General features: G+C 34.7%; 2 protein-coding genes across 3 annotated transcripts; one reads left to right on the forward strand and one right to left on the reverse strand.

Annotated features, from left to right (window-relative positions):
• Positions 1-2,586: 2,586 nt before the first annotated feature.
• LOC127862474 (octopine dehydrogenase-like) lies at positions 2,587-8,392 on the reverse strand. The gene is made up of 2 exons (XM_052401624.1): positions 8,268-8,392; positions 2,587-4,344 (listed from the first exon to the last, which is right to left on the reverse strand). The coding sequence occupies exon 2, from the start codon at positions 4,337-4,339 to the stop codon at positions 3,086-3,088; it is 1,254 nt and encodes a 417-aa protein (XP_052257584.1). The 5' UTR covers positions 4,340-4,344; positions 8,268-8,392; the 3' UTR covers positions 2,587-3,085.
• A 7,794-nt stretch (positions 8,393-16,186) lies between these two features.
• On the forward strand, positions 16,187-26,841 carry LOC127862541 (uncharacterized). Of its 2 annotated transcripts, none has more exons than XM_052401707.1 (4): positions 16,187-16,562; positions 17,009-17,168; positions 22,652-22,751; positions 23,487-26,841. In XM_052401707.1, the coding sequence occupies exons 1-4, from the start codon at positions 16,226-16,228 to the stop codon at positions 23,712-23,714; spliced, it is 825 nt and encodes a 274-aa protein (XP_052257667.1). In that variant the 5' UTR covers positions 16,187-16,225; the 3' UTR covers positions 23,715-26,841. The 2 variants fall into 2 exon arrangements, with proteins under 2 accessions (XP_052257667.1, XP_052257666.1); XM_052401706.1 differs by lacking the exons at positions 22,652-22,751; positions 23,487-26,841 and adding exons at positions 17,554-17,653; positions 18,402-18,876 and having other exon boundaries at positions 16,191-16,562.
• The last annotated feature ends 129 nt before the right edge of the window (positions 26,842-26,970 follow it).

Genomic DNA, 26,970 nt, shown 5'->3' on the forward strand with positions numbered 1-26,970 from the left:
ACATTCTTTACTCCGCCTTTTAACCCGTACGCATGCGCAGAGTGCTAGCATCCCTATTCAGCCCTAACAATTCCAAATAATCCGTTTCAACCCAAAAAATCCCTAAAAAAACCAGAAGGGATTGTTAGGGATTAATACCTAAAAAAACGGATTGTTAGAGATTAATCCACAAAAATATTCATCCCCAAGCAACCCCTTATTTGCGGAACAAAATCCCTAACCCCACTGTAGGCATGCATGCCAAATATCGAGTTTCTATCTTCAATATCGCACAATTTGACTTTTGACCTTGACCTTTGACATTGAAGAATGACCTTGACCTTTCACCACTCCTCAAAATATGCAGCTACATGAGATACGAATGCATGCCAAATATCGAGAAGCTTTCTTCAATATTGCAAAATTTGACCTTTGACCTTGAAAGATGACCTTGACCTTTCATCACTCAAAATGTGCAGCTCCATGATATACGCATGCACGCAAAATATGGAGTTGCTATCTTCAATATTGCAAAATTTGAACTTTGACCTTGACCATTGACCTTGAAGGATGACATTGACCTTTCACCACTCAAAATGTGCAGCTCCGCGAGATACGCATGCATGTCAAATATGGAGTTGCTATCTTCAATATTGCAAAAAATACCTTTGACCTTGACCTTTGACCTTGCAGGACGACTAGACCTTTCACCACTCAAAATGTGCAAAATTTAATTTATGACCAATATTTAAGTTTTCGGAAGGACGGACAGACGCCATATATTTGACATTTGACCTGTAAGGACGACCATGACCTTCGCCTTCCATCAATCAAAATAAGCAGCTCCATGAGATCACATCAATGCCAAATATCAAGTTGCTATCTTCAAAATGGCAAAAGTTATGGTCAATGTTAAAGTTTTCTGACGGACGCACATACCGACGAACAGTTCAACTGCTACCGGGGGAATAAAAAAGGAAACACATTTTTTTCGGGGGGGGGGGGGGGGATTCTAGGGTGGAGCCTGGGGGATGGTTTGGGTGGAGTCCATTGTGGTATGTCAGGTAAGCGTTGTTTTTTCAAAGTATGAATCAAATCTGATCCTAAATAAAGAAGAAATAAAGAAGTTATGGCAATTTAAGCATAATTTATTTATTTGACATTGAGATTCAATGTCATTCAAAGGTCAAGGTAACATTCAACTTGCCAGGTACAGTACCCTCATGATAGTAAGAAAGAATTTGACGTTTGAAAGCAATAGCCTTGATACTTTAGAATTAAAGTGCATCTAAACACAAAATTAAACAAAATATTCAAAGTTACTTAGTCAAAAAAGGGCCATACTTCCGTCAAAAAGCCAACCAGAGTTGTGCAACTTGTCCTGTACAGTCCCCTTATTATAGTAAGCGAGTGCTCCAAGTCTGAAAGCAATAGCTATAATACTTAAGAAATATACTGGACCAAAACACAACAAAACTTAAACAAATTTTCAATTTTCTAAGTATAAAAGAAGCCATAATTATGTCAAAATGCCAGTCAGAGTTGCAAGTATGAAAGCAATAGCTTTTATACTTCAGGAATAAAGTGGACCTAAGCACAAAACTTAACAAAACTTTCAATTTTCTAAGTATAAAAAGGGGTATAAGTCTAAACATAATGCTGACAAAGTTATGCAACTTGACATACATAATTGTCTTGTTGCATTAAAGAAGTATTCTAAGTTTGAGTTAATTATCTTTGATAGTGTTGAAGTTATTTGACTTTATAAAAAACTTTTACCAACGCCGACGCTGACGCCGACGCCGGGGCGAGTAGTATAGCTCTCATTTTTCTTCGAAAAGTCGAGCTAAAATGGACAAAGGACATACTCATCACCTCAACAATTAGGGGAGCTTGAGTTATGACTTTACGATTCCTCCATGAGAAATACATGCCTTGGCAGTGTTTTGGTGGTAAAAATATTTTTTTAAGATATGCGTCAGGCAAAATGCAAGTACAAACATTAACAAAGCGCAATAACACTCAATTTGGAAAGTTATAGTTATTGTTCTTCTACATAGCTAGCTGCTTTCAGTTGTAAGTTTATTTCTTCTAAATATTCGAGGCATCCTCGGAACAACATTTTAAAACATAAGTAAACAAAGGGCGTTATCTCTTAAATTGCGAAGAAATGGTCATGAGGCATGTGCATTTGACTTTAAGTTAAAAATCAGGTTGATTCAATTTAGTTATAGATGCATGTTTCGGCCAAATTCAAGTGAGGAATTAATTCAAATTGTAGACATGACTTTCGTTTAGGTTTTTAAGATGGCAGTGTAAAGGATATTCTTAAGTGTTTAGACGTTAGTCTTCGAAATGGTTTGTGGCTTTGGGCCTAACACGCACCATGCTTTTTAATAAAGCTTACGGTTATTTTGTGTAATATATATCTTGGCAATGGAACGAATGACAACGATGCAACCTTGATTTTAATATTGATCAACCTTAAATGTATGCAAGAGTTGTATGAAGTCTTACGATTTATAAATGACTGGGGGTAAGGAGAAATAAAAAAACGGAAATGTTTATTATTTGCTATTTTTATCATTATATGTTATTTGATCTGATTTCAAGTGATACATCACTCTCATGTCCTTTGTTTGAAAACAATGCTGCGATATCATTTAACACTATTTAAGCAAAATCGAAATGTATATGTTTGGTCGATCTGTAACTTAACACTTTCACATATTCCGTTTAAACGTAGACCACATATTAAATGTTCATATTTTAATTGGTGAAACAGGAGCACACGTTTACAACCAATGGGGCCCACGCAGACCAAACAAGAGGTTAATACTTAACAAACACTTCAAACATATCCGCAGTGCTCTCAATATACATTGTAGTAACATATGCCTTCATACAATTAATTACTAGTAAAAAAGTAATAGTAATGGTTAATCTGGTCATTAAAATTTTTTAAATGGAAAATACACATGTGTCGATAAATTATTTAGACTTATGGCGTTATATAGTATTGAATGCACAACGCAGGCATGCGCTTGAATTGTTAGACGTTTGTAGGAATTCTAATTCGAATTATTTAAATTGCATACTAATAACGTTAAATTGTTAAGGCCACCAGACCATTTACATCAACACTGTCTTCTTTCTTTTTGCCAGCAAGAATTTCGTCCATAGTTGTGAGACCGAATCTCTGTGGAGCTCTCGTTGTTTTTACATCATCGCCAGTAAGTTTACCGTCAACAAGATACTTTTTGTTCATCTTTCCCTGAGCCCAGTCAATCAACATGTCACAAGTAGGCATTGGAACTTCGAGAATTTCGGCAATTCCTCTAACAACTACCAGACCATATGGTATATCTTCCGCTAAATAACGGCAGTTGAAATCTGGTTTATACTTCGTCCTGTCTTTTTGCATGATATGTTTAACGTCTTTGTAGACCTTGTTAGACTTTATCGCATTTAAAAGACTTGTACCGTCCTCTATGTCATCTTTGTAAAACTGTATCAACCAGTTAAAAATATCTGGTAGTTCGGTCAGGTTGATGTCCGGTCTTTGACCTGATACAGCAAAAGCTACAGCCTGGTATTCCTTGCTGCATTCTTCCAGGATCTGTGCGGTGGATTCGTCGATGTTCCCGTAGAACAAAGGTTCGCTGTCGAGATATTTGCCGTCCCAATCCTTCCACTTTCCGTACATTATTGCCGGATGGAAAAAAGAGAAGGAAGTTAGCAAAACCTCAAGGAAATGCTTGGTTTGTTTGAGCATTGGCGTTGGTCCCAAAGCCATTTGAAGACTCATGAGGGCGGGTTTTCTTGGAATGGCCTTTCCTCTCAATATAGACCCGTTTAGACACTGTGCAGTACGAGTGATAACTGCTTTCTTACCAAATGCCTCTAAACTGCACACCCATGGCGACATTTCAAATGACATTATGGTTACTTGATCTCGGAGTTCTCCGAGTAGACTTTTACATAAGTATTCGAAGCCGGCTTGTCCAGGAAATCCCACGATTACCGCCTTTTTGTCTATCAAACCCACGATTGCTTTCAGGTACTCCTCGTGAGCATATGCGCCGACAGCTAACACAATGATATCACTCCCAGGAACAACATCGCCTGGGACTTTCGAAACGCTGACAGGTTTGGCCTTCAAATCCCTTGAGCTGTCATCTGGTCCTTTCACAGTTACTACCATGTCTTGCTTATCAATGGCCTTGCTCCACTGTTCGGCTTCGTCTTTAAACGTGGTGAGAACGACCACCTCCATGTCCGTGTTTGACGCTGCCAAGACGGCCATGACCTGCGCAGACTTTCCACCGCCGCACACGCACATCTTCAGGGGCTTTGCCATCTTTTCTGTAAAACAAAAAAGTATGTATATAATATTATATTTAAATTGTGATTGAGGTTGTTCTATGGCCTGAAAATTGTATTATAACATCATTTGGCTCCTGTTCAAGTAATCATAACGATAAGATATTAATACAACAATAAATTTACGTGCAAGTTTCACCCCCGTCACTAATCAGGAACATGCGGGCCCTGTGTCTCATCTTTTGACACGCATTGTGTTTCATTCTTCTACAATTTTTTTAAATTGTTGATGTAAAAATTTGACGTTAATGTGATTTTTATGTGAACGAATCTGCACTAAAACTAAATTTAGTATCACATCGTACATGCATGATCAGTTGTCAACCGAAAGTACGGTTGATATTCAAATGCATAGTATGTTGATGCTGCATTAACAAATACAAGTGTATATGAAATGAAAACACCAAAAATAAACAACGGTTGCGATAGACAGCTATAAACTGTAAGATGCCCATAATATCACTTTAAGTTTAAATAAGAAACATATTTTATTTATTTAGAATATATCTGGTGGTTACAAGGTAGAAATCCGTCTTTTTAAGCTTTAAAACTTAAAAATAATCGCGTTTGTCGAAATGGACGTATATAAATCCTACTTTCGGTTAAAAAAATTAAATAACTTGCAAACTAGGCTATAGATTTAATGACAACTTTGCACACTTTCAAATTGCATCTATAGGTATTGATTAACATGTTTTTCATTTCAAGGTGTGTGGCTTTAAGTAGCGTGGGGTTAAAAATCACAATATTAAAGGCACTATTGATTTACTAGTATTTCCACACATCTTGATTTCTAAGTATTACTAAGGTTATAACATGACTTAAGTCGTACTATCATAATACGTCCCTTAAATCTGACCAGTATCGTCAGTCAATGCTGTGCTATCGATTTTGTTTACATGCACTTATTTTTATTATATTTGTAAGGACCCACACATAAACTTAACAGTAACACGTGCATAAAAAACAGCAGGACAATGGACACATACATTATACTATAAATACTATCCTTTGTGAGATAAAACAATAACAACAGTAACAATTATTGTCTACAATGAAGAGTGTATCGTCGCTGTCGTTTTCAAACCTCGTAGCTACAAAATGCCAAGTTTTCAGGAGAGAGAAAAAACCGTCGCATTTTTTTATAACGATGTTTTAGAAATTGAAATTCTGTAAAAATACCAAACAAATGAAGCTGCAAAATACGGTATAAGCCGTAGACGCGTAAGTCATACTGATAAGTCATACTGATGTTCAGAAATGGTAGCTACAATATTTTGTCACCACAGTTGTGTCATTTGTATGAGCACGGAGCGTCCGTGGTATGAGGTACGACAATTCGTCCTGATAGGAAACCTCGTAGCTGCAAATATAAAAACGTTTTTGTCAAATTTGTCCAAACGAAATGACGTACCTATAGGTGAAATGACGTCGCTACGACTTTTCGCCGAAAAAAAAGCCAACAATCAAGCTACAACATTTTGTCACGTGCATTTTTCAAGGGCTCTGATTGGCGTAGAGCTACGAGATATAGCACAAAACACGCGCCAGACTTCATATATTCGGAAAAGACGAAAAAACGTTTTTGAAAATTTTGGAGCTACGAGTTTTGAGAACGACAGCGACGGTATATAATCGTAAAATGCTTCGCCAACAATAACAAAGAACACAAACTTGCAAAATGTCAAGATAGATCAAGATATATCTATTATAATCTACTGAGTGGCATGAATCACAGAAAAGTACGTCTTAAAATACGTGTTGATCTTTTTGATTTATTCATTTTTTGAATTAATATATATTGATTTCTGTAGAAACTTATCAGGCCTTAGAACATGCTTCAGTGTAAGCATAGATTTTCGGCGCGTGACGTTAATTTCTAACAGCGTGTGCTTGGAATGTGTTAGATCCGCCGTTAATAATGGTAGAGTAGCCTATGGTTGATTTCCTTCGTTGTGTTTATGCAACTTAGCGTTGTCGCGTTTGAATATAACTAAATTTTGTTGGTGAGTCATTATGTTGATATTTCATTATGCTGAAACAAATATTTGTCTGGTGCTTGAGCAGCTGAAGTTACCCTTTGTTTTATCAGAAGACATTATGTATCGCCGTGGCGTCTATGATTAACAACAAACACTATTAATGTAATGTTTAATGTACTTGCAAATCGTGTGTGATTCGTATTCATCACTGATTGAAAACCTATAATATTCGTATTTTAAGTGTATTATACCAGTAACCGCCAGGGGAGCAAATCTCTCAGTGCAGTTTTATTTTGCCTGATGTATGAAGATCGTCATATTTTTACGACGCCCTGTTCTGCGTACATTTTGTGTTTTTATTAATTAAGCATTCAAGATTAAATTCACAGTTTTTAGATATTAATCGGTCACACCGACGTACACGCACAAACTTGGTTCATAAATACGCACTTAATTAATATTAATGAGTTAAATTCTACTACGCGCTTTTAAAATCATTTAATCAATGAAAGATATCTACTAATTGTACACTAATGTATTCCGCGGTTGTCACCCAAAAGCTGATCTTGCAAAGAAAGCAAACATTCTTCTCTTCTATTTTGAAATTGATTCAAACATGTTATGTAACATCGCAAAGCGGCACTTCTTTACGCGTATAAGAAAGCGATGCGAAAGCATAGTTCTTTCACAGTTTGACAAAGTGACTATGACATATCGTATTGCAATGTTTTGCGTAACTGTATGTCCCCGAGATAACGCATACGTTGCTACTTTTTTCGTTGAGTTTTTATTTTATTTTTGGTAGCTAAATACATACGACTCATTGAAAATAAAATCATAATATTGCATTAATATTGAATTAAACATCAATATGTAGAACTTAGACACCCTCAACTCACTTCAAACGGTTATTCCTTACGGCGATTGTGAATTAAGTACGAAACTATTTTTTCATATAAAGAAATGTTAACACATACAATCAGTTTGCAATAAAAGGGGCCTTGTCACAGAAATTGGCATGTATTGCAGTCTGTCATTAAATGCTTTATATTGATAAATGTTGACACTGGATCTAAAAGTTCCAGTAAAAAAAACCACAATAAAATAAAAGAAAGAAAAACAGTAGTCCTCAACTGGCTCGAACCACTGACCCCTGGAGTCAAAGTCTATCGCTGAGACCACTCGGCCATCCGTGATCCCAAAATAAGTGATGTTTTATACTTTATATAATCAATCCTCGTAGTATCACAATTTATAACGACAACAACAGAACTCTCAAAATTATTAAATAATTTCGCGGTGCAACGCTTTATTAATTTCAGGTTTTAAATCGTCAAAAGATGCATAAAATGGATATTTTTGAGCTTGGTAAACGTTATTACTGTTTCATCACAAATATCATAACTTCAACGAAAAGTTGCAAATCTGAAACAATTTTCAAAAATTTTGTCAATTTACCAAAACGTGAAAAAGCCCCATTAAACATCGATAAGTGTGTGATTTGTTAAAACGTGTGCAGTTAACTCAAGGTTTCGGAAAAATTGTGAAGAACAACTGAACACCGTTTTTTTGGTTAAAAAATATTGTAAAGGTATTAAAATCATAATGGCATATTATGTTCACGTCGCAAGTATGTATATATATTTTTTAAATGACTCACATTTACAACAAACACAACACAAATGAAACATGTCTCTTGTACATGTTTGTATAATATCAGGGATAAAATCGTAATAGAGAACATGAATAACAATAAAATAAATCAACGCGTATATTTTATTTACAAAAAGCATGCATTAATAAACTTATATCTGCTATCAATAAACATACATGTATGATCATGTATTTCTTAACTCTTACAAAATAAATGTGTTTGTTTGTTTACTTAAACAATAATGTACAATATAGGAAGAAACCACCAACCTTAATGTATAGTACACTTGTCGTTACTTCCGATCCTTCCAATTCTATAAAGCAATGTATATGTACATAGCAACGCGATGCCGGGTACCAGCATCCGTGTACCTGGCTGTGCGCGTCAGTTGCTTAGAGGCGCGAGAAAAAGCGGTTCTGCGAAAAAGGCAAGAGTGCCAGGTAATGGCTGCCTGGTGTACAGTTACCATGGCCTCTGGATGCGAGGCATGCATTCACGTGGTATTTTTGTACACACAAATAAACAATAGAAGTAAGGCCACGTAAATATTTGGTTCACATCTGTATGCGCTGTATGTGTATAGTGCTGACAATTTCACTGATCTGATTAATATAAACGAATATTTGTAATTACATATTTTAATATTTAATATAAGGCAACACAAAATTGACACTTGTGCATATAATAAAATAATAATCGCTTAATTAAATCAATTAAATTTAAACCAAGAGAGTACAGTTAAAAACACAACATCACAATCCAAAAAATACTAATGTTATTATTTTTATCGGGTGATATTCCTTGAACTACACAGAATATAATTATACTATTTGTATTTACATGTGCCATACACTGCTTTACGATGTATGATTAAATGCATAGTCTCTGGTGCCCTTTGCAACGATTGGCATGCAAACAGGTATTTGTACAGATACAAACACATGCAACGCTGAGGGTATGATAAGATCTGTCGGATATAATTATCGTTACAAGAGCCAATGAACACATAGATACGCGTGATTTATGTTATGTAGAGGCAGAATGATATGATCCTTAATTTTTTTTATGAAGCGAATAATTTATTATTTTACAAGCTACACCATCAAAGTTGCGTATAAGTGTATTGTCGTCATTTACTTAAATAACAGAATCAAATGTAAGCTATGACATTCGCGTTAAACAATTATGGACTCATTTCAAATGTTGCAAAAATTATAACAGTTTGAAATGCATGCGCAATTCAACTGTCTTAAGAGAGTTCAATATCGAAAACACGGTTTCAAGATACGAGTCAGGAATTCGAGCCTAGAAACGGATTATTCTATGATTCAAGCATGCTACTTATATTTTAATGTGTTGTAAATGTGTGTTTTTTAAAATTATAATTGTTACTATAAAACTGTAATCGCATTGATAGAATCTCTCTATTAACTTATATAAAGCCGATTGCTCCAGAATTATAAATGTCAAAGGGCTAAAAATAAATCGGTTTTATATAGCTATTTATATCATCCAATCAACTGTCGTCTTCCGTACGCCTCGATCGTCAAATATACACTGTATTGGAAAATCCACGTTTAACTGAAAATTCCGATAATCTCTGGGTCAACATCATGAATAATCAATAGAATCCACATGATACTGAAACAAGATATTTTGCTGGTCTGCATAAACGTTTTTAAAAATATGTCTCGCATATAAAACGTGTTGACAATTAGATAAATCTGTTCCATGAGGGTATTTTTGTTGACTTTGTTTGCCTACGTCACACAATTACATAACATTACATTACAATACAAGATAAGTATTAATGCAAAGCATCAAAGGGCGTCGGGAATTTCAGTGTAAAAGGCACTTAATGATGTTACATGAAACGATTTTTTTCTACTGTAAATATTAATTATATTGGCCGATTATTTTAAACAAAATAGAAAAAGATACTGGTATAAGCATTATCTATGATTTTGTGTTATAACCCCCAAATAACCATTATTTATGATGTTGTGTTATAACTCCCAAATAACCATTATCTATGATTTTGTGTTGTAACCTCCAAATATTTCATAGTTCATTTTATTTACATTGGTTTCCTTTTTTTAACTGGTATCCGTGTGCAGTTTTCATTAATGGAACAGAACTGTGTAGGTTTTAAAAAATCTGCTTCATCTTGTAAGCGTAATTAATTTTTTATTTTTCTCAACTTTAATGGGAGATGATTCTGAACTTATTCTTACGTTGCTCATTTACGATAGGGGTTGAGTACTCATTGATATGAAAACACTGTACAAATTTGAAAAAAATGAATGAAAACTGTAAATTGTATAAAGAAGCTGCATTTCACAATACTTTGAAATTCAGTAAAAGATCATAATAGATTTATTGTTCCGATATTCATCATTTCCAATAGGGTTCGATTAATACTGATATAAAAACGCTTAATAAGTTCGGAAAGATTCAGACGAAAGTAGTGAAATCTTTTAAACAAGAGAACATTATTTATTTTGTCAAATATACCGGTAATAGAAAAAAACTCTGGACTTATTGTCCCGATGATTCTCATTTTAAATGAGGTAAAAATGCTCATTGATATGAAGACACTGTAAGTTTGGAAAGAATCTGATGAAAAATGTTGACATAAACACCTAACCAAGCAGTTTTTCACTTTATTTTTAAATTCAAAGAGACATAATTCTGGACTTATGGTCCGATATTGCTCATATAGAGTTTGGGTTGGGTCCTCATTGATAAAAAACCCTGTGAAAGTTTGGGAACAATCGGATGAAATTTTGGACTTAGAACAAGGATTTCAAGATTTCTGAACTTCTAAGGAAGATAACTATGGACATAATGGTCGGATAATGCTAAAGGGCCCATACCACCTGGATAGTAATACGTGTCGCGCTTCGCGCTCTATAGGTGGTTCTTAAAAAAAAACTCCAAGGAGTGCTTGACTCTAGGGAAACGGGTTGCTGGGACACAGCTTCTCCGTGATAAGCGGCTGCTTCCTTTATCGCAACTCATTGTTACAATTAATAATACGTGTCGCGCTTCGCGCTCTATATGTGGTAGGGATAGGCCTATGATAGACAACCATAAAAATACATGGATAATAGATGTGTTGTTTGCATTTATTTGTTAATATAAAAACACGTGTATTTTTTATAAGATATTTAAGTGATGTTAGAAATTTTAATTAACGTTGTCACCACGTTGCATCCATTAATTTTAATAAAAATGTCCAATTGTAGTAAAATGGATTTTAAAATGTCTACATAAAATAAAGCTTTATTATATTTATTAACCTGACTGAAAAAATTGTCAGCCGCCGAACTGTTCCGTTCGTGCCGGAACCCGGGATTGAACCGGGGGGCTTTTAGATGACTATTGCGTAAACAACTTCAGTCTACACTCTCCCAACTGATCTCTTCTGCTGACATTCACTTATGTACTGCTATTTGGTGAAGTTGTGTATAGCGATCGTTATTATATGTCTATTAAAAAACTAATACATTGTACGTTTTCGTACCACTACGCCTTCCAATTAACTTGCTTGCGCGAAAGGTCGTCAAATATCTTACTACATTGATTCTTCACTAAATAAGCAAATTAGAAAAAAACACAAAATAAATATATTTTGATTATATTTTGTTTTTATACAAAACATCATTTGTTTTTATACAAAACTAGAAAGTTTCTCGTATTTGCCCAGTCCCTGTGATCTTTCCCCTGTGATCAGTTGTGGATCAGTTATTAATTAAAACAATTAGCTTTGCATTATTGGCTATAAATATTGTAATAAATGTAATAGGCACAAATGCAGTACTTATTTACACTAATATACACAAAAAATCACCACTATGCAAGATATTCTTAAAACAAATAATATATATACATTGATCCGTAAAATAACTTCTCCTCCCATTAGCGAAAAAAAATGCATTACATACTTATCGCCGCCCTCCAGGGCGACGCCAATAACGCTCGTTTTGGCTGTGTACTGTTTTATGGGACGAGAATAATGCAAATAATAAAAATAATATAATATATGAGGTATACAGTAAAAAGATTATTTTAATGCGATATGTTTAATATTGTGATACCTTTTCGATGCTATTAGCGTTTTGATTTTTGTATATACCATTCCGTTGCGCGGGACGAAATACGTAACAGAAAGTAACTCATCGTACGTTATAACTTTTGGCAAGTATTTGTGCTCTATCCGAAATAATTCGCGGCTGTATATATGAGTACTCTGTGCACCAGCGGGCGAATACTCGTGATTATTCCATTAGGTAACAGAAGCACCTGTATTCTATTAGACACCATAATACACTTGTACACGTTGATTATTATTAATGAAGCTAATAACAAAGGAAAACAGACTGCCGTTGATCTGACACGCAAAGCATCGTACCGCTACTATCAAATAGCGCATACTGTATACATGTATACTATCTAGATCCCAGATACTTGGTGGATTTACCGTAGCGTCTTAGTAGCTTCGGTTATGCATGCAAAGGGCACTAATATCCGCACTTAGCACCAGTAAGTTTTTTTATTCATAATTCGCGACAGTCTGCATTGGTCCGCAGCTATCCGTATCGATTCCGTAGTCAAACATAGGAGTACGTGAATATCCGTGATTTTTTACAACCGTGGTAAAATGCACTGATTCTTATTGTCCCCTATTAAAATCTTATAAATCAGTCCTCCTTCTTGGGCTCGAAATAATTACCGATTTATACGGTCTGTTTCGGTCTTATTCGTACTACTTAGGTTTAAACCCGTGTTTTCAAAGGATACAACACTGTTTAATACGGCTTGGAGTAAGAAAGAGATGATCCTTTTACGTTGCAGTCGGGATAAGTATGGATAAGCCGGGTTTGTCAAAAAATTGTTTTGCAACGTTCCACTACGACGAAATACTGAATGTAACTGCCCATTCCTGTGTATTCCGAATTTGTAATGTACCTTTATTTCTTCGAAATGGCATACTTAAGTTACACGGCTGACAGGCATTAAACATTCATCAAATTACCAAAAGTGTTCTGTTGATATACTCCCTATAAACATGGCAAACGAAATATGTACACATATATAGCCAATTAGGTATGTATTACAGAAGCGGAATGATGTCCTTAGCACGTGGAATCACTATACTACATCTACGAGTGATATCATTCAGTGGTGTTGGTGGCCGTTGTCGATGCCGAGTACAAGTTTTATGGTATTTGGAAGAGAGGTAACTCTGCAGTTCTTGTTGCAGTTTTCTGTAATTTAAATTCGGGGGTTAGCTCCCTTTCATTTCACTATAATTATATTATGATTCTTGTGTTGATGTAATACTCTAGTCTCATATAACTCGATTCTTTCGAGTGGCAGCATTTTATTATTATGCTTATGGTTTATTGTATGTTGTGATTATATAAACATGTATGCTGATGAGACTTTAATAAACTCATAGACTAGTTTCGACGGGTAAATAATACCATGCATGTTGGGTGCTCTTAAGCGACGATTTGCACTCAGAAAGTGCTTTATCGGAATTCCAAGTGCAACCCGTTTCCCAGGGATTCCAAACAAAGATAGTAATAAATGATAATAATAGACGACGCATTTGATGAAACAAGCTGAACATTTGGTACCTAACGCCTCTACAGTCTGCAGGCATATCGCATATCGCACTGACTGCGATACATACGAGATCCTTATCATCACAATTTACACCGTGCTTTCCATGAACTATAGTTATCATAATTACGAATACTGTTGCCTTGCATATGTCTAAGATAAGCGTTTTTTATTGCAAGATATGGACATTTAAGATGCACAATTAAGGTTTAAACGAGATCTGGATGTATTTGTATTTAATATGGCGATTTTTGTTTACTTTTGTTGACGTGTTGAATATTTTTAATCTACATGTAAAGCACACATACTGTATGTGTGCACACAAATTTTGGATACTGTATTCATAAACAGAAAATATTTTTTTTCTTGCGTAACATTAACCCATTTACATGTATGCCTAGCGTCTAGAAAAAAGGCATTGGCAAACAGCGAAGACCCAGATGAGACATCTCATCTGGGTCTGAGCTGTTTGCTTACATGAATTTCTGTAAGAAATATTCTAAATATAGAAATACATATACTAGACATCCCTAATTTTGGAAATAAATTTATCCAATTTAGAAGGATGGGAGAGTCCACTAGGCATAGATGGGTTAAAGGTTCAATGTGCTCAAGTTGAGCTATTCTGATCATCCTATGTCTGACGTCTGTCATCACGCGGTGTGTGCTGTGCGTCGTAAAGTGTTAGTTCGTACACAAAACAAGAGGCCACATTTTACATCTAATTTGTTGAAACTTGGTCAGAATGTTTTTGTTCGAAATATCTATATTCGAGTTCGAAAATCGGTCAACTGCTTCCACAAACAAGGGCACCCAGTCAAATATTAAAACAATCTTGCTACTACTTAATATGCATTATGACTTAATTTATGAAACTTGGTCACAAGGTACAATCTTAGAAAAACCATCCATAGATTAAATAGATCTCTTGTTACATGTAGAACAACTCTTATCAAGGAGTCATATTGGATAGTCGTAGTTACTCACCTTTGACTGCAATGTTATGTATGATATTTAAGTCGCATTATTTGTACTGTATAGTTTGTTTGATATAGTTATTTGAAGTTTGATACATTTAATGTATCTTTCTAAGAAGGCGAAACTCATGTGCGAAGTTTCGTGCAACAATAATAACTTTGATATACAATATAAGATTTTGAAATATCTTTGCTAAAATATTCACCATTATGAGACGGCATGTTGCATTTAAAACCGTCTACCCATCTCAAGGGTCAAGGTTAGTTTAAACCTATTTATTTTAGCTCGATTGCATAGAAAGTAATTCCTACTTATTTGAAATGCTCTCGAGTCCGTTTCCTGGGCCTAGAACCAGTACTTGGTGTCTATATGGGAGATCGAAAGAACGCTCCCACAGCGGGGATCGAACCCGTGACCTCCCGGTCGCTAGGCGGACACCATATCCATTACACTACGGCGACCTTAAGGGTCAAGGTTAAACTTAGTTGATAGAGGTCGAAATTTTTCTTCTAAACTAACCACTAATCACAACAATCAGAACACTGCTTTTAGTGTTTAAAACATGTGTTTCTACCTCAAAGATCAGAGTCACACTGAGAGGTCTAAAATCGAACTTTTGCTATCAAACAGTCTGTCCAGGCTGAAACTTTTTTATTTATCATTTAATTTAAAGAAATATACCGCGAATGACTGCCCTGAGGAGATGTGTCACCTATCTCATTACCTCAAAGATCAAGGTCACATTTAGAGGTCAAGTCAAATTCTTCTTGTTTGACATATGCGGAGTTTTGAGGCATAAGTGGAAGGTGGGGGCATCCGTACCGTATGACCACATGTCTTGTTCAGTTAGATGTATCCTATTTTTCTCCTACTACGTTCGTACCTTTCTTTCACGTTGACTCTTCAACAAGTGGTGTCCGTCGTGAACTATGGTAAGCGCGTTAGCGTCATTATCGCCTTTTTGTTGATAAGAAATCTGTATATTAATATTGTTTAATTACGGAATGTCTTTTTTTCTTTTATTTGATGGGATTCGCACATTTGTACAGACATGTTGTGTACAGCATATTATCAGAATGACTTCTTAATTAAAATGGTGCTTAATTTTCGAACGGTTATCTTGATATGTTGATAAGTATAGCATATTATTCCTTTTTTAATACAAGCTATTTTACAAGTAGAGGCTTGTTTTCGGCATATGGTTTTGATTCTTCGGTTTAAGAAATGCATTTGTAATAGAAACTATTATAACTAATGATAAAAAGTACCTATTAACGCATACATGGTACGAAAAAAAACATGGTATTCAATTAATATCAGAAATTCTGAATGCGACTTAATGTTTAATTTATTGTATGCAATCCATGCACAGATATTTATTAAAATATATGAAATGCATATACTCAAACTTTGAATCTGAAATCCACATACTCATATATGTTTGTCTAAGATAGAGTATCAAGTGTATTTTTACAATGTTACAAAAAATTGAACGCTTTATTGATAATGTCTGAACTGAGCGTGTGGTAATTGTAAAGTCCGGGCGGCATGTTTGATTATGTGTAGTCTTATCGCCATAGCCTTATTACTTATCTGCACTCATGAAGAAGCAAGGTCTATGCGTTCTATTTCGTCGGCAACAAACTGTGACATCGCAGGAAAAATGGCAGTCCGTTTATATTTTCTGATATATTTTCTGCAATTTCTAACACATGTACACACGAATCTTGAAGAAGGCTTTCGCCGACTTGGAGATCGTTTAGCAGAACTTGAGGAAAGAGGGAACGAACAACAGAATGAGATTCGGGAGTTGAATACCAAATTGGATCGACAGGCGAGAGCGTTTAATGGGAAATTAAAGGGAATGGCTGTCCGATTTCAGAAGGAAAAAGAAGAACTTATTTCGCAGGTGGTTAAACTCAATGCAAATGTGAACGAAATAAATGATTATCGAGGTATGATACAGCACTAGTACTTTCCCATTACTCAACATCTGAATAAAATGTATTCTGACTGTTTTGCAAGTACAATCTAAACATGGACTTCACTTAACACGGACGTGATCATCTCAAATGGATATTACAACTTTCATTGACATAAGTGCGTTGCTTTTCTGGCTAAAAATGGTTACGCTGGTTTTTATTAATACTATTAATAAATGTGCCATTTATTGCCCTAAAAGTCGTTTAAATTGATTTTTTATACAACAAAAATCAAATAATCTTCAACGAAAAAATGAATTGGTTTCATGTTATGTGTTACAGGATTGCATAACTATGCATTGTAATTGGTGTCCAGATTCGTATGCAAACTCTTGATTTACAAAGATGTGCCTTTAAAGTTCGTGGACGACTACAATTCCCAGTTCTTCAATTGCTATATTCTGAATGTATCCTATCAGAGACTCTTCTTCGCAAGGGAAGGGCATCCTCGGTGCGACCCGAAGTAGCGTTCTTCGCCTCTGTCAGCAAAGATGTCCAACTTGGTCCCGGACAGGTGGTTGTTTTCAACAGCGTCATTACCAACATTGACTCCACCAGTCACGTGTTACCGTATGATGGGTAGGACCATTTGACTATGTTATTTCGTTAATTTAAATCAGTCAGCGATAGCATATGTCTATACTTTGATTTGTTTCATTATTTGATGTTCTATATTTCTATTTCTTTCATAACATGTGATTTTTTTATCATAAAGTTTCATACGTGTAGATGATTGTTTTATCAGCTAATAGCTATTTCTTAACCTTTAACTTACATTAAAATGATGCATCCGGGCTCTTTCCGAAATTGAAGGTTTAAATCATTAAAAGTAGAGTGCAAGCGAATCGAAGTATTTTGGTATATATATACCATATATTTATATTTATATATATGTGTGTGTGTTTATGAAATATGTGAATATGTATTCAAGTGTATGTAATAAGCATCACTATTTACTACACAGCAACACTGGGGTGTTCACTGCCCCTTTGGATGGCCTCTATGTGTTCTCTGCAACTGTCTTATCTGAGAGGGACGCTTCGGGGCATTTTCACATCTACAGGGTAATGCTATTATTTAATATGAGCAAAACAGACGCATTTTGATCCTTCAACGTCCTTGAAAGTCAGGTGACAGAGAAATGTTAATTAATAATATATTATAAACGAGCAGAACCTTTAACACAAAGACATACGCATACAATGTATATAACATATAACTTTTGCAATTAAATTATTCAAATTAAATGCTTCATAAAGTACTAATACTGTCATGATACACTTTTAATTCATTTATTCAATTAGATATCACTCAAAAACTTCTTAAATAGTCAACGCTTCGTGCATATATTCTTTCATAGCAATTTCATTCTTGTTGTCATAATTATTCCGACATCATTGTATAAAACAGATTTAAAAGTTATGAACACACCTTTATTCAATTTAACATAAGATTCTTTGTTTTTATTCTTCAAAAGCACAATCATATGTAAACGTAGTTAACAAATGTAAAGTATGGTATACACAATTACTCGACACTAGGATCGCCATGAATGTATAATATTTAGATTTTGAGTATAACTATAACATCGGTATTCCAAAAATACGATTTAATAATGATTAGCAAAAGTATCTGAATGTTTTAATAGCGCTTTCATCTACATGCCAAAACACACAACAATATTTTTACATAGTAACATCCAAAACCTATGCGTTAAGTTATACATGATCAGGATGTCTCGATGCTACGATACAAATTAAATTTTGTTATGCATTTGTTAAGTAAGATAACGTTAGAACGCCATGTTTTCAGGATAATTCGACGCTGAGCACGATTTACGTGCACGGTGCGACAGGCAGCACCTGGGACTCCGCCTCGAACACCGTCGTCGTGTCCCTGCTGAGGGGCCAGACGGTCAGCGTCCGAAACTGGGAGACCGACCACGCGCTAGATGGCGCTTTCCATGCGGGTCAGTCCATTTTCTCGGGCTTTCTGCTGCAGGACCACTCTCTTGGCAATATCAACATTGCTGTCATTGGCTGAATAAGTTGTATTCTTCAGGAATACATTTAATATAAAAATATATGAAATTGTGAACATTTAATATAAAAATATTTGCTTACGACAGACCATATTTTCTGAACAATTGAAAGAAGCGAATACATATACGCTTATTTTACAAGGCTAAGAAAACCACGAGTCTTTCCAAATGATTCTGTTTTTGTCCAGCTAATTTACTTATCTGTGTTGAATACGTTCCTGGTATTAAATCTATCCCATCATTTTATCATTTTTTTCTGTCTTCATTTCAAACGAAAACAAAAGAAAAAGGCATAAAACAACAACACTTGAACATCGAATGACTCCCTCAAGATAAACAAAAGGACCTCATTTTATTGCGCGTATTTGTCGTATCAACATTGTTGAATAAACCCAAATGTTATCAAATTTACATTAAGCACATTGATAAAGAATTGCATTTATTTATTGTTAACTAAACTTTACGGAACAGCCCTTTTTTGCGAGTTTTCTTCTTGAGAGTAGTGTATTAAACAACAAACAAAATCAAGCAGGCTAATTGAAAAGCGACATCTGCCGACAAATTGCTTTCAACCTAGCCTCCATTGAAATCCATAAAGTGATCGCTGGTACACACGTTATTAGGGAGCTTCTAAATTTTCTTATTAACTTTCATCTCAAAATACTTAATACACGATTAAACGTTTAGAGTAAGACACTATTTTCTAAAAGACATACCGGGGTAACATATTGAAATTATCTAATCTTAACTCCATAACCACAACAACCACCTTGCATCATACTCGTGTGACAACATTTGAACATCAAGACAATTTAAACCTATTAGAAGGATTTATTTAAGAGCTATCTCTTAAATGTGTTTTCAGGTAAACAACACTTGTTATTTATTTTTCACAGTTATAAGGTTTTCCAACAACGACTTTTTGAAATAGAAACATCCGAGTCTAGACGAAATTGATATAAACCGGCTTTCTCAACGTCAGGCTATAATGCGGCGTAGTTTTACATCACTTACATTTGATTCAATGCGAGTTCATAAGAAGTACTTGAAAACTCCTAATTGGGAACTATGTTAACAAGTGAATTCCGTTTTATGAGTAGGAAACGCAAACAAGTATTAACAAGCGCAACATTCTTTCACCGTTTTAACGAGCGTCCTATTTCGGTTGAGACGCATATACGTTATATGGTCTGTGTGTAAAATATTCATGAGATTAAGAAATATGAACTTACCGATGTATGTGTTTTCCTTGGTCATTTTGTTGACACACAGTGGCAGTGTAATCTGAGCATCCGGCTGTTGTCAAAACGATTGGATGGCATCGTATTCGAAATGCAGCAACATAGCGCTCAGATTGAGCAGTTGGCTTCTTTTGAGAAACGGTTTGACGATTTTAGACCCTGCAGTCAACAGCTGGCTACCTTGGAGGAGAGGCTCGTTGATCTTGAAAATCGCTTGACCAAAGTCGCAGTTGTAGAAGCAGACGCAACTGTTTAGACGTGGTTTTGAGAAGGAGAAGGCGATTACTCAGCTACGGTTTGAGTCTGTTAAGAAAACGCAAGAACATCTCCAGTCTGAGATGAATGCAACGCAAACGGCTGTAAACAAGCAATTATCAGGTAGGCACATTCAAATATTTAAGGTGGAACATGATGTAGTGGTCACGCCGCATAACGCTAGTGCATTCTTGGTGCGGGTTAAAAGAATAGAAAAATGCGCAATCTTATTTGATTTCAAAGACTGTCGTATTGAAAGGGTCTCTTGCTACTCAATGATTCTCAAGCTCAGTTATCCAATGTTGAACAAGTTATTTTGCGAACAATACATATCACAAATGAAAACCTTTCACAGATTGTATTTCTGGAAAAGACAGGTCTGGAACGTGATTGTATTGTTACAATCTTCAAAATATGTGTCATGAAAGTACGAACTATTTCCACTCTTCATCAGCACAGAGTAATCACCTTCTGTCCGTCGTTCGTCGTATGTCGTCCGCAGTCAATATGTACTTTGTGAACTATCGTGTAAAACTGAGTCACTTGGAGTCAAAACCTAGGTGACTACGTCAAATTAAAACTTTACAAAAGCAAAGGCTTGTGAACATCAAAATTCAATTATCTGTAAGCTTACTGATTCGAAAATTGGTTCCAATAAGAATATTCGTTTTAAAAAGAACATGTGGTCTAATGATATCTCGTCCGCATTCGAACATAGTTCCTGTCCGCCTAAAACATCACAGGAAACATGTGACTTTGTTTGTTATTGCTACAGCGAACATGTTGAATATTCTATAGGTAATATATTCTAAACAATGGTTCTTATGATATCTGGACTTAGTGCGAAAATGGTTCCTCTCCATGGCTGTCTTGGTACAGAGGACTTTTCCTTCTATGGCTAAAATGAAACTTTGTGATCACTCTAGATATCTGTTTTTGTCCAGTTCTCCTTAATTTTGCGCAGTCCGTTTATGTTATATATTATTTATAAGACATTTCTCGACAAGATTGTAAATATTCTTATGATTTCTCGGTCGAGTTAAATGGAGTTCTAATTCGCTGTACAAACATGTCCGCGAAGAAAAACGGGATAGTTTTCTTTATCTGGTTATTGCAAAACCTTGTTAATGTTCTATACGTAACATATTTGTCGAATAATCATGAAACTTTCTCAGTACATTTATTGTATCGACACACATTTGCCTAGGTTTTAAACATAATTCAGTTAAGTTGAAAAAAGTGACCGGCGAGGGCGGGAAAAATGTTGCTAATATTGTTTGCTTTAAAACTTTTAAATATTCTGTCATTCAAAATGTTTGACCGATCATCATAAAAACTGCAAATCACATTCGTTCTAATAATTATTTCGGTTTAAAGATGTCTCCAGACCATTTAAAACATAGCTGCCAGACAGTTGTTCAATTTTCATTATGTGATTATATCGAAACCTTGTCAAATGTTTTTGAAGTTGTTATTTAATATCTTAAAATTTTCTAAGAACACTCATTCTTATAATATATCAGCTTCTACCTGAAATGGTTTTGCATACTGACTAAAAACTAAATTTAATATTAAACATTACCGAAACCAATCAAATGACTTAATTCATTATCAGTTAAAGAACTATTATTCTTTATTACCCCTAGTGCACACATTTATACAAATTCTTATTCTACTGCTGGGTGAAGAATGGAAAATGTGAATTTAGTGTTTACCCCGCTTGTTTACCCACCTCAAGGGTCAAGGTTACACTTAGTTGATAAAGGTCGAAATTTTTCTTCTAAACTTACCACTAATCACAACAATCAGAACACTGCATTTAGTGTTTAAAACATGTGTTTCTACCTCAAAGATCAGAGTCACACATAGAGGTCTAAAATCGAACTTTTGCTATCAAACAGTCTGTTCAGGCTGAAACTTTTTTATTTATCATTTAATTTAAAGAAATTTACCGCAAATGACTGCCATTTAGGAAGGGCATCCTCAGTGCGACCCAAAGTAGCGTTCTTCGCCTCTGTCAGCAAAGATGTCCAATTTGGTCAAGAACAGGTGGTTGTTTTCGACAGCGTCATTACCAACATTGACTCCACCAGTCACGTGTTACCGTATGATGGGTAGGACCATTTGATTATGTTATTTCGTTAATTTAAATCAGTCAGCGATAGCATAAGTCTATACTTTTAGAGCACGGTCCAAATATTTGATGTTCTATATTTCTATTTCTTTCATAACATGTGATTTTTTTATCATAAAGTTTCATACGTGTCGATGATTGTTTTATCAGCTAAAAGCTATTTCTTAACCTTTAACTTACATTAAAATGATGAATCTGGGCTCTTTCCGAAATTGAAGGTTTAAATCATTAAGAGTAGAGTGGAAGCGAATCGAAGTATTTTGGTATATATATATATATATACCATATATTTATATATATATATATATATATATATATGTGTGTGTGTGTTTATTAAATATGTGAATATGTATTCAAGTGTATGTAAGAAGCATCACTATTTACTACACAGCAACACTGGGGTGTTCACTGCCCCTTTGGATGGCCTCTATGTGTTCTCTGCAACTGTCTTATCTGAGAAGCACGCTTCGGGGCATTTTTTCATCTGCAAGGTCTAATATTAGCTACATAGACGCATTTTGATCCTTCAACGTCCTTAAAAGTCAGGTGACAGAGAAAGGTTAATTAATAATATATTATAAACGAGCAGAACATGTAACACAAAGACATACGCATACAATGTATATAACATATTACTTTTGCAATTAAATTATTCAAATTAAATGCTTCATTAAGTACTTATACTGTCATGAAACACTTTTAATTCATTTATTCAATTAGATATCAATCAAAAACTTCTTTCGAGTAGTCAAAGCTTCGTGCATATATTGTTCCATAGCAATTACATTCTTTTTGTCATATTCCGACATCATTTTATAAAACAGATTTAAAAGTTATGAACATACCTATATTCAAACTAACATAGGATTCTTTGTTTTTATTCTTCAAGTGCAAAATCATATGTTAAAATTATTAACAAATGTAAAGTATGGTATTCAAAATTCCTCGACACTAGGATCGCCATGAATGTATAATATTTACATTTTGAGTATAACTATAACATCGGTATTCCAAAAATACGATTTAATAATGATTAGCAAAAGTATCTGAATGTTTTAACAACGCTTTCATCTACATGCCAAAACACACAACACGATTTATACATAGTTCCATCTAAAACCTATGCGTTAAGTTATACATGATCAGGATGTCTCGACGCTACAATCCAAATTAAATTTTGTTATGCATTTGTTACGTAAAATAACGTTAGAACGCCATGTTTTCAGGATAACTCGATACTGAGCACGATGTACGTGCACGGTTCGGAAGGAAGCACCTGGGACTCCGCCTCGAACACCGTCGTCGTGTCCCTGCTGAGGGGCCAGACGGTCAGCGTCCGAGACTGGGACGCCCACGCGCTAGATGGCGCTTTACTTGCTGGACAGTCCATTTTCTCGGGCTTTCTGCTGCAGGACCACTCTCTTGGCAATATAAACATTGCTGTCATTGGCTGAATATATTGTATTCTTCAGGAATACATTTAATATAAAAATATTTGAAATTGTGTACATTTAATATAAAAATAATTGCTTACGACAGACCATATTTTCTTAACAATTGAAAGAAGCGAAATTCGATATGTAAAGTTCAGGATCAGTTAACCTACATATTTAAGTGCACTAGTAAAAACCATCACACCCTTAATAATTCCTTTTTGATTTCGTTGACTATCTTAGAACCTAGATGCCAGATAACAACACGTTTATCGAAATAGGGAAAATACGATAGACATATCAGTCATTTAACTCATAATATCGAAATCCCTCAAGGACAGGAACTAAAACTAAAACGCACCGTTACGCACGCACTTATTCTAAGCAATGTATCTAAATCATTTTGCGATATGTTGATTTTCAATTTGCAATACTTACAAGAAGGCCCCTCTTACCTCTTATGTTTATCGCTTCATATGAATATTTTGCATAAGGCCTGGCACGAGATCCAGAATTTTATTTTTGTCTCATTCGTTACATGTTGAAAATGGACTCATGCTTCTTATTGCATTAATATTGAGTGTTCGTATTGAACGAGGCCAGAGTGTGAATCATTTGGTTTATTCATTAAGGATACAATTTGTATTGTATCGTATGATATTTTCCTCAATATATTGTCCAATACCGAACGTGGCGGTAAAAGCCAACATCAACTATCAAATAAGCACCAACACGTGGGACGCGTTTCAATGTTTTACTTGATATTTATTGTGAAGATATATTGTTAGAAGACAATATATGGCATGTTCGAACAACGATTTATAGATCTTTCAAAGAACAATTCACGGTACGATATATAATATATGCAAAAGTTTATTTGCTCATTCCTTTGTGGAGTTTGCTTGCGTATTATCTTGAGAATACTATTTTATTTATCTAGGCAGAAATTTGAGAACTCGATTATTTACATATTTCCTGCATGATAATTTGCACACATAAACTGGATTTGGTAGACTTGCTTAAATTTTATAGGAAAAAGACACATCAGAAATGTGACAACGCCATGAAACAAGGGTTTCAACATTTAACCAATTAATTTAAGATTTACTGTGTATCATGCCGTGAAATAATCGAGCGGAAACAGTTCTCCTATTCAGTAACTTTTACAATGTACTTTAATAGCGAGCTCGAAGAGCACGCCGCATGCGTGCTTGAGGCGAGCAATACGGTAATACGAGTATTTGGCTGTGCAGGTTATTGTTTTGAAAAATTCGGTACCTGCGCGTGCAATATTCGCCATAATCCGGAACCGGAAATTTTCGAAGTAAATAACCGGCGGCTCCTGATTGATCATATTGATAAAATAGATAAAAATGATCAAATTTATGGCTTTTAAATATTCTAAAATTATTTTCTGTATTTATTGTGACTTTATTTCAAATAACGCATAAGCATTCTTCGTGTAAAACAGTTGTCTTCATTCCGGGACTTCCCCGTTCGATGACGTCATCATCAAATTTAGCACCGGAATTCCCTTGTTTTTAACAAAAAACATTGTTTTCGTTTTTGTAATCATCATTTCACGTTGTTTTTTTCCTATTTGATAAAAATAAATAGTATGCCAATTTATTGTATTATCTCAAGAAAAAAAGTAAATGAACTGGTGGGAGGAGTCTATCGAGGCTATGTATGCCAGGATGTTACGTCATTCTGTCGTCTGTCTTTCACTAGCAAAATTGTTGTGCCATTCTCAATTCTTTCTTTTTAAAGAAATTAGATCAATTTTATTTGATAACAACATTTTGAATTGAAATTGAAGCTTAAACTGTCTTTCTAAACTGATACAACATGCGTTTTATTCAATAAACACGTCCGATCGTTGAATTTTTTAAATACTTTGACATTCACCAAAAAGACAACATTTCATTTGACACTCATGAATAGACAATGTTCTCTATTTGGTACAAGATGTACCACTAGATGGCAACTGTTTCTTTTACTGTTTTTGTCATGCATTTCATTTAAATCTAAAGGTGGTAAATCACATTTGAGTATCATTCCAACATGACCAAACTTTGTTATCTCATCAAAAATTAAACATCATTGGTTATATTCTAGATATTTATTCTCTTCTATTGAAAACATTACAAAACTTAAGCTTTATTTTTATGCCTCACAAAATGGCATGATACAAACAAATATTGCTTCCTTTGACAATTTCTCATAGTGAGGGAGATAGTGCCCTAATTCAGTAATTGACATCTGAGCTTACCTTTTTTGGTAAAGAACATTCTAAAATAGTAATTAGATAATTATTACAATAGTGCAATGTTTATTGATACTTAAAAATGTTATTGATTCAAGCAATCAAAATATGTCATCAAATGTGATTAACCATATGTAAAACATAAATTCAAATAAGATAATAAATAACTTTGAGGTGGGTGACGTGACAGTCTCTACCTTTAGTACGGTGGGTGACGTGACAGTCGCTACCTTTAGTACGGTGGGTGACGTGACAGTCGCTAACCAGATTGACTTTTAAACAGTAGTTAGGAATATACAAATTAATTTAATCGTAGTATTTTGAAACTTATACAAATATATACTTACAAGTGTAAAATTGTCAAAGTGTAATGTCAATGGAATTAAATAAAATTTGTTTTGGTGGGTGACATAATTGTCGCTGGCCTACCTTGCATTAATTCCAAAATTATGGTAATTTGAAATTACTTTGACTTTAAATGCTCAAAAAGGAAAATAAAACAAATATGCTGCCTTGTCCTTGTGTAATCTAAGTACAGTATGCGACATGGAGAAATAATTGCTGATGCCAGTGACGATGATGTGCACCTGAAAATTATAATTGACAAGGTAGCAACAGTTGGCTATTCTAAATTTTAACATTGTATGTTCTAGTTGATTGTTTAGTGTTTTTAGGAGGTAATGCCAATGATATACATACTAGTTAATATATATGTCCTTGGTATATACCAATCTTTGTTTGCTGCACAATGTGTTTATAGTTTCGAGCATTAAAGCAATTTTCACCTATATATCTTCTCTTCAGGTATACATAATTATTGAAGTATAGGTCACTTTATGGATTAGATAATTACTAATAAAAATATTGAAGTTATTTAGTTAATATATATGTCCTTGGTATATACCAATCTTTGTTTGCTGCACAATGTGTTTATAGTTTCGTGCATTAAAGCAATTTTCACCTATATATCTTCTCTTCAGGTATACATAATTATTGAAGTATAGGTCACTT

This window comes from Dreissena polymorpha, chromosome 16, assembly GCF_020536995.1.
Source record: "Dreissena polymorpha isolate Duluth1 chromosome 16, UMN_Dpol_1.0, whole genome shotgun sequence".
Classification (NCBI taxonomy): Eukaryota; Metazoa; Mollusca; class Bivalvia; order Myida; family Dreissenidae; genus Dreissena; species Dreissena polymorpha.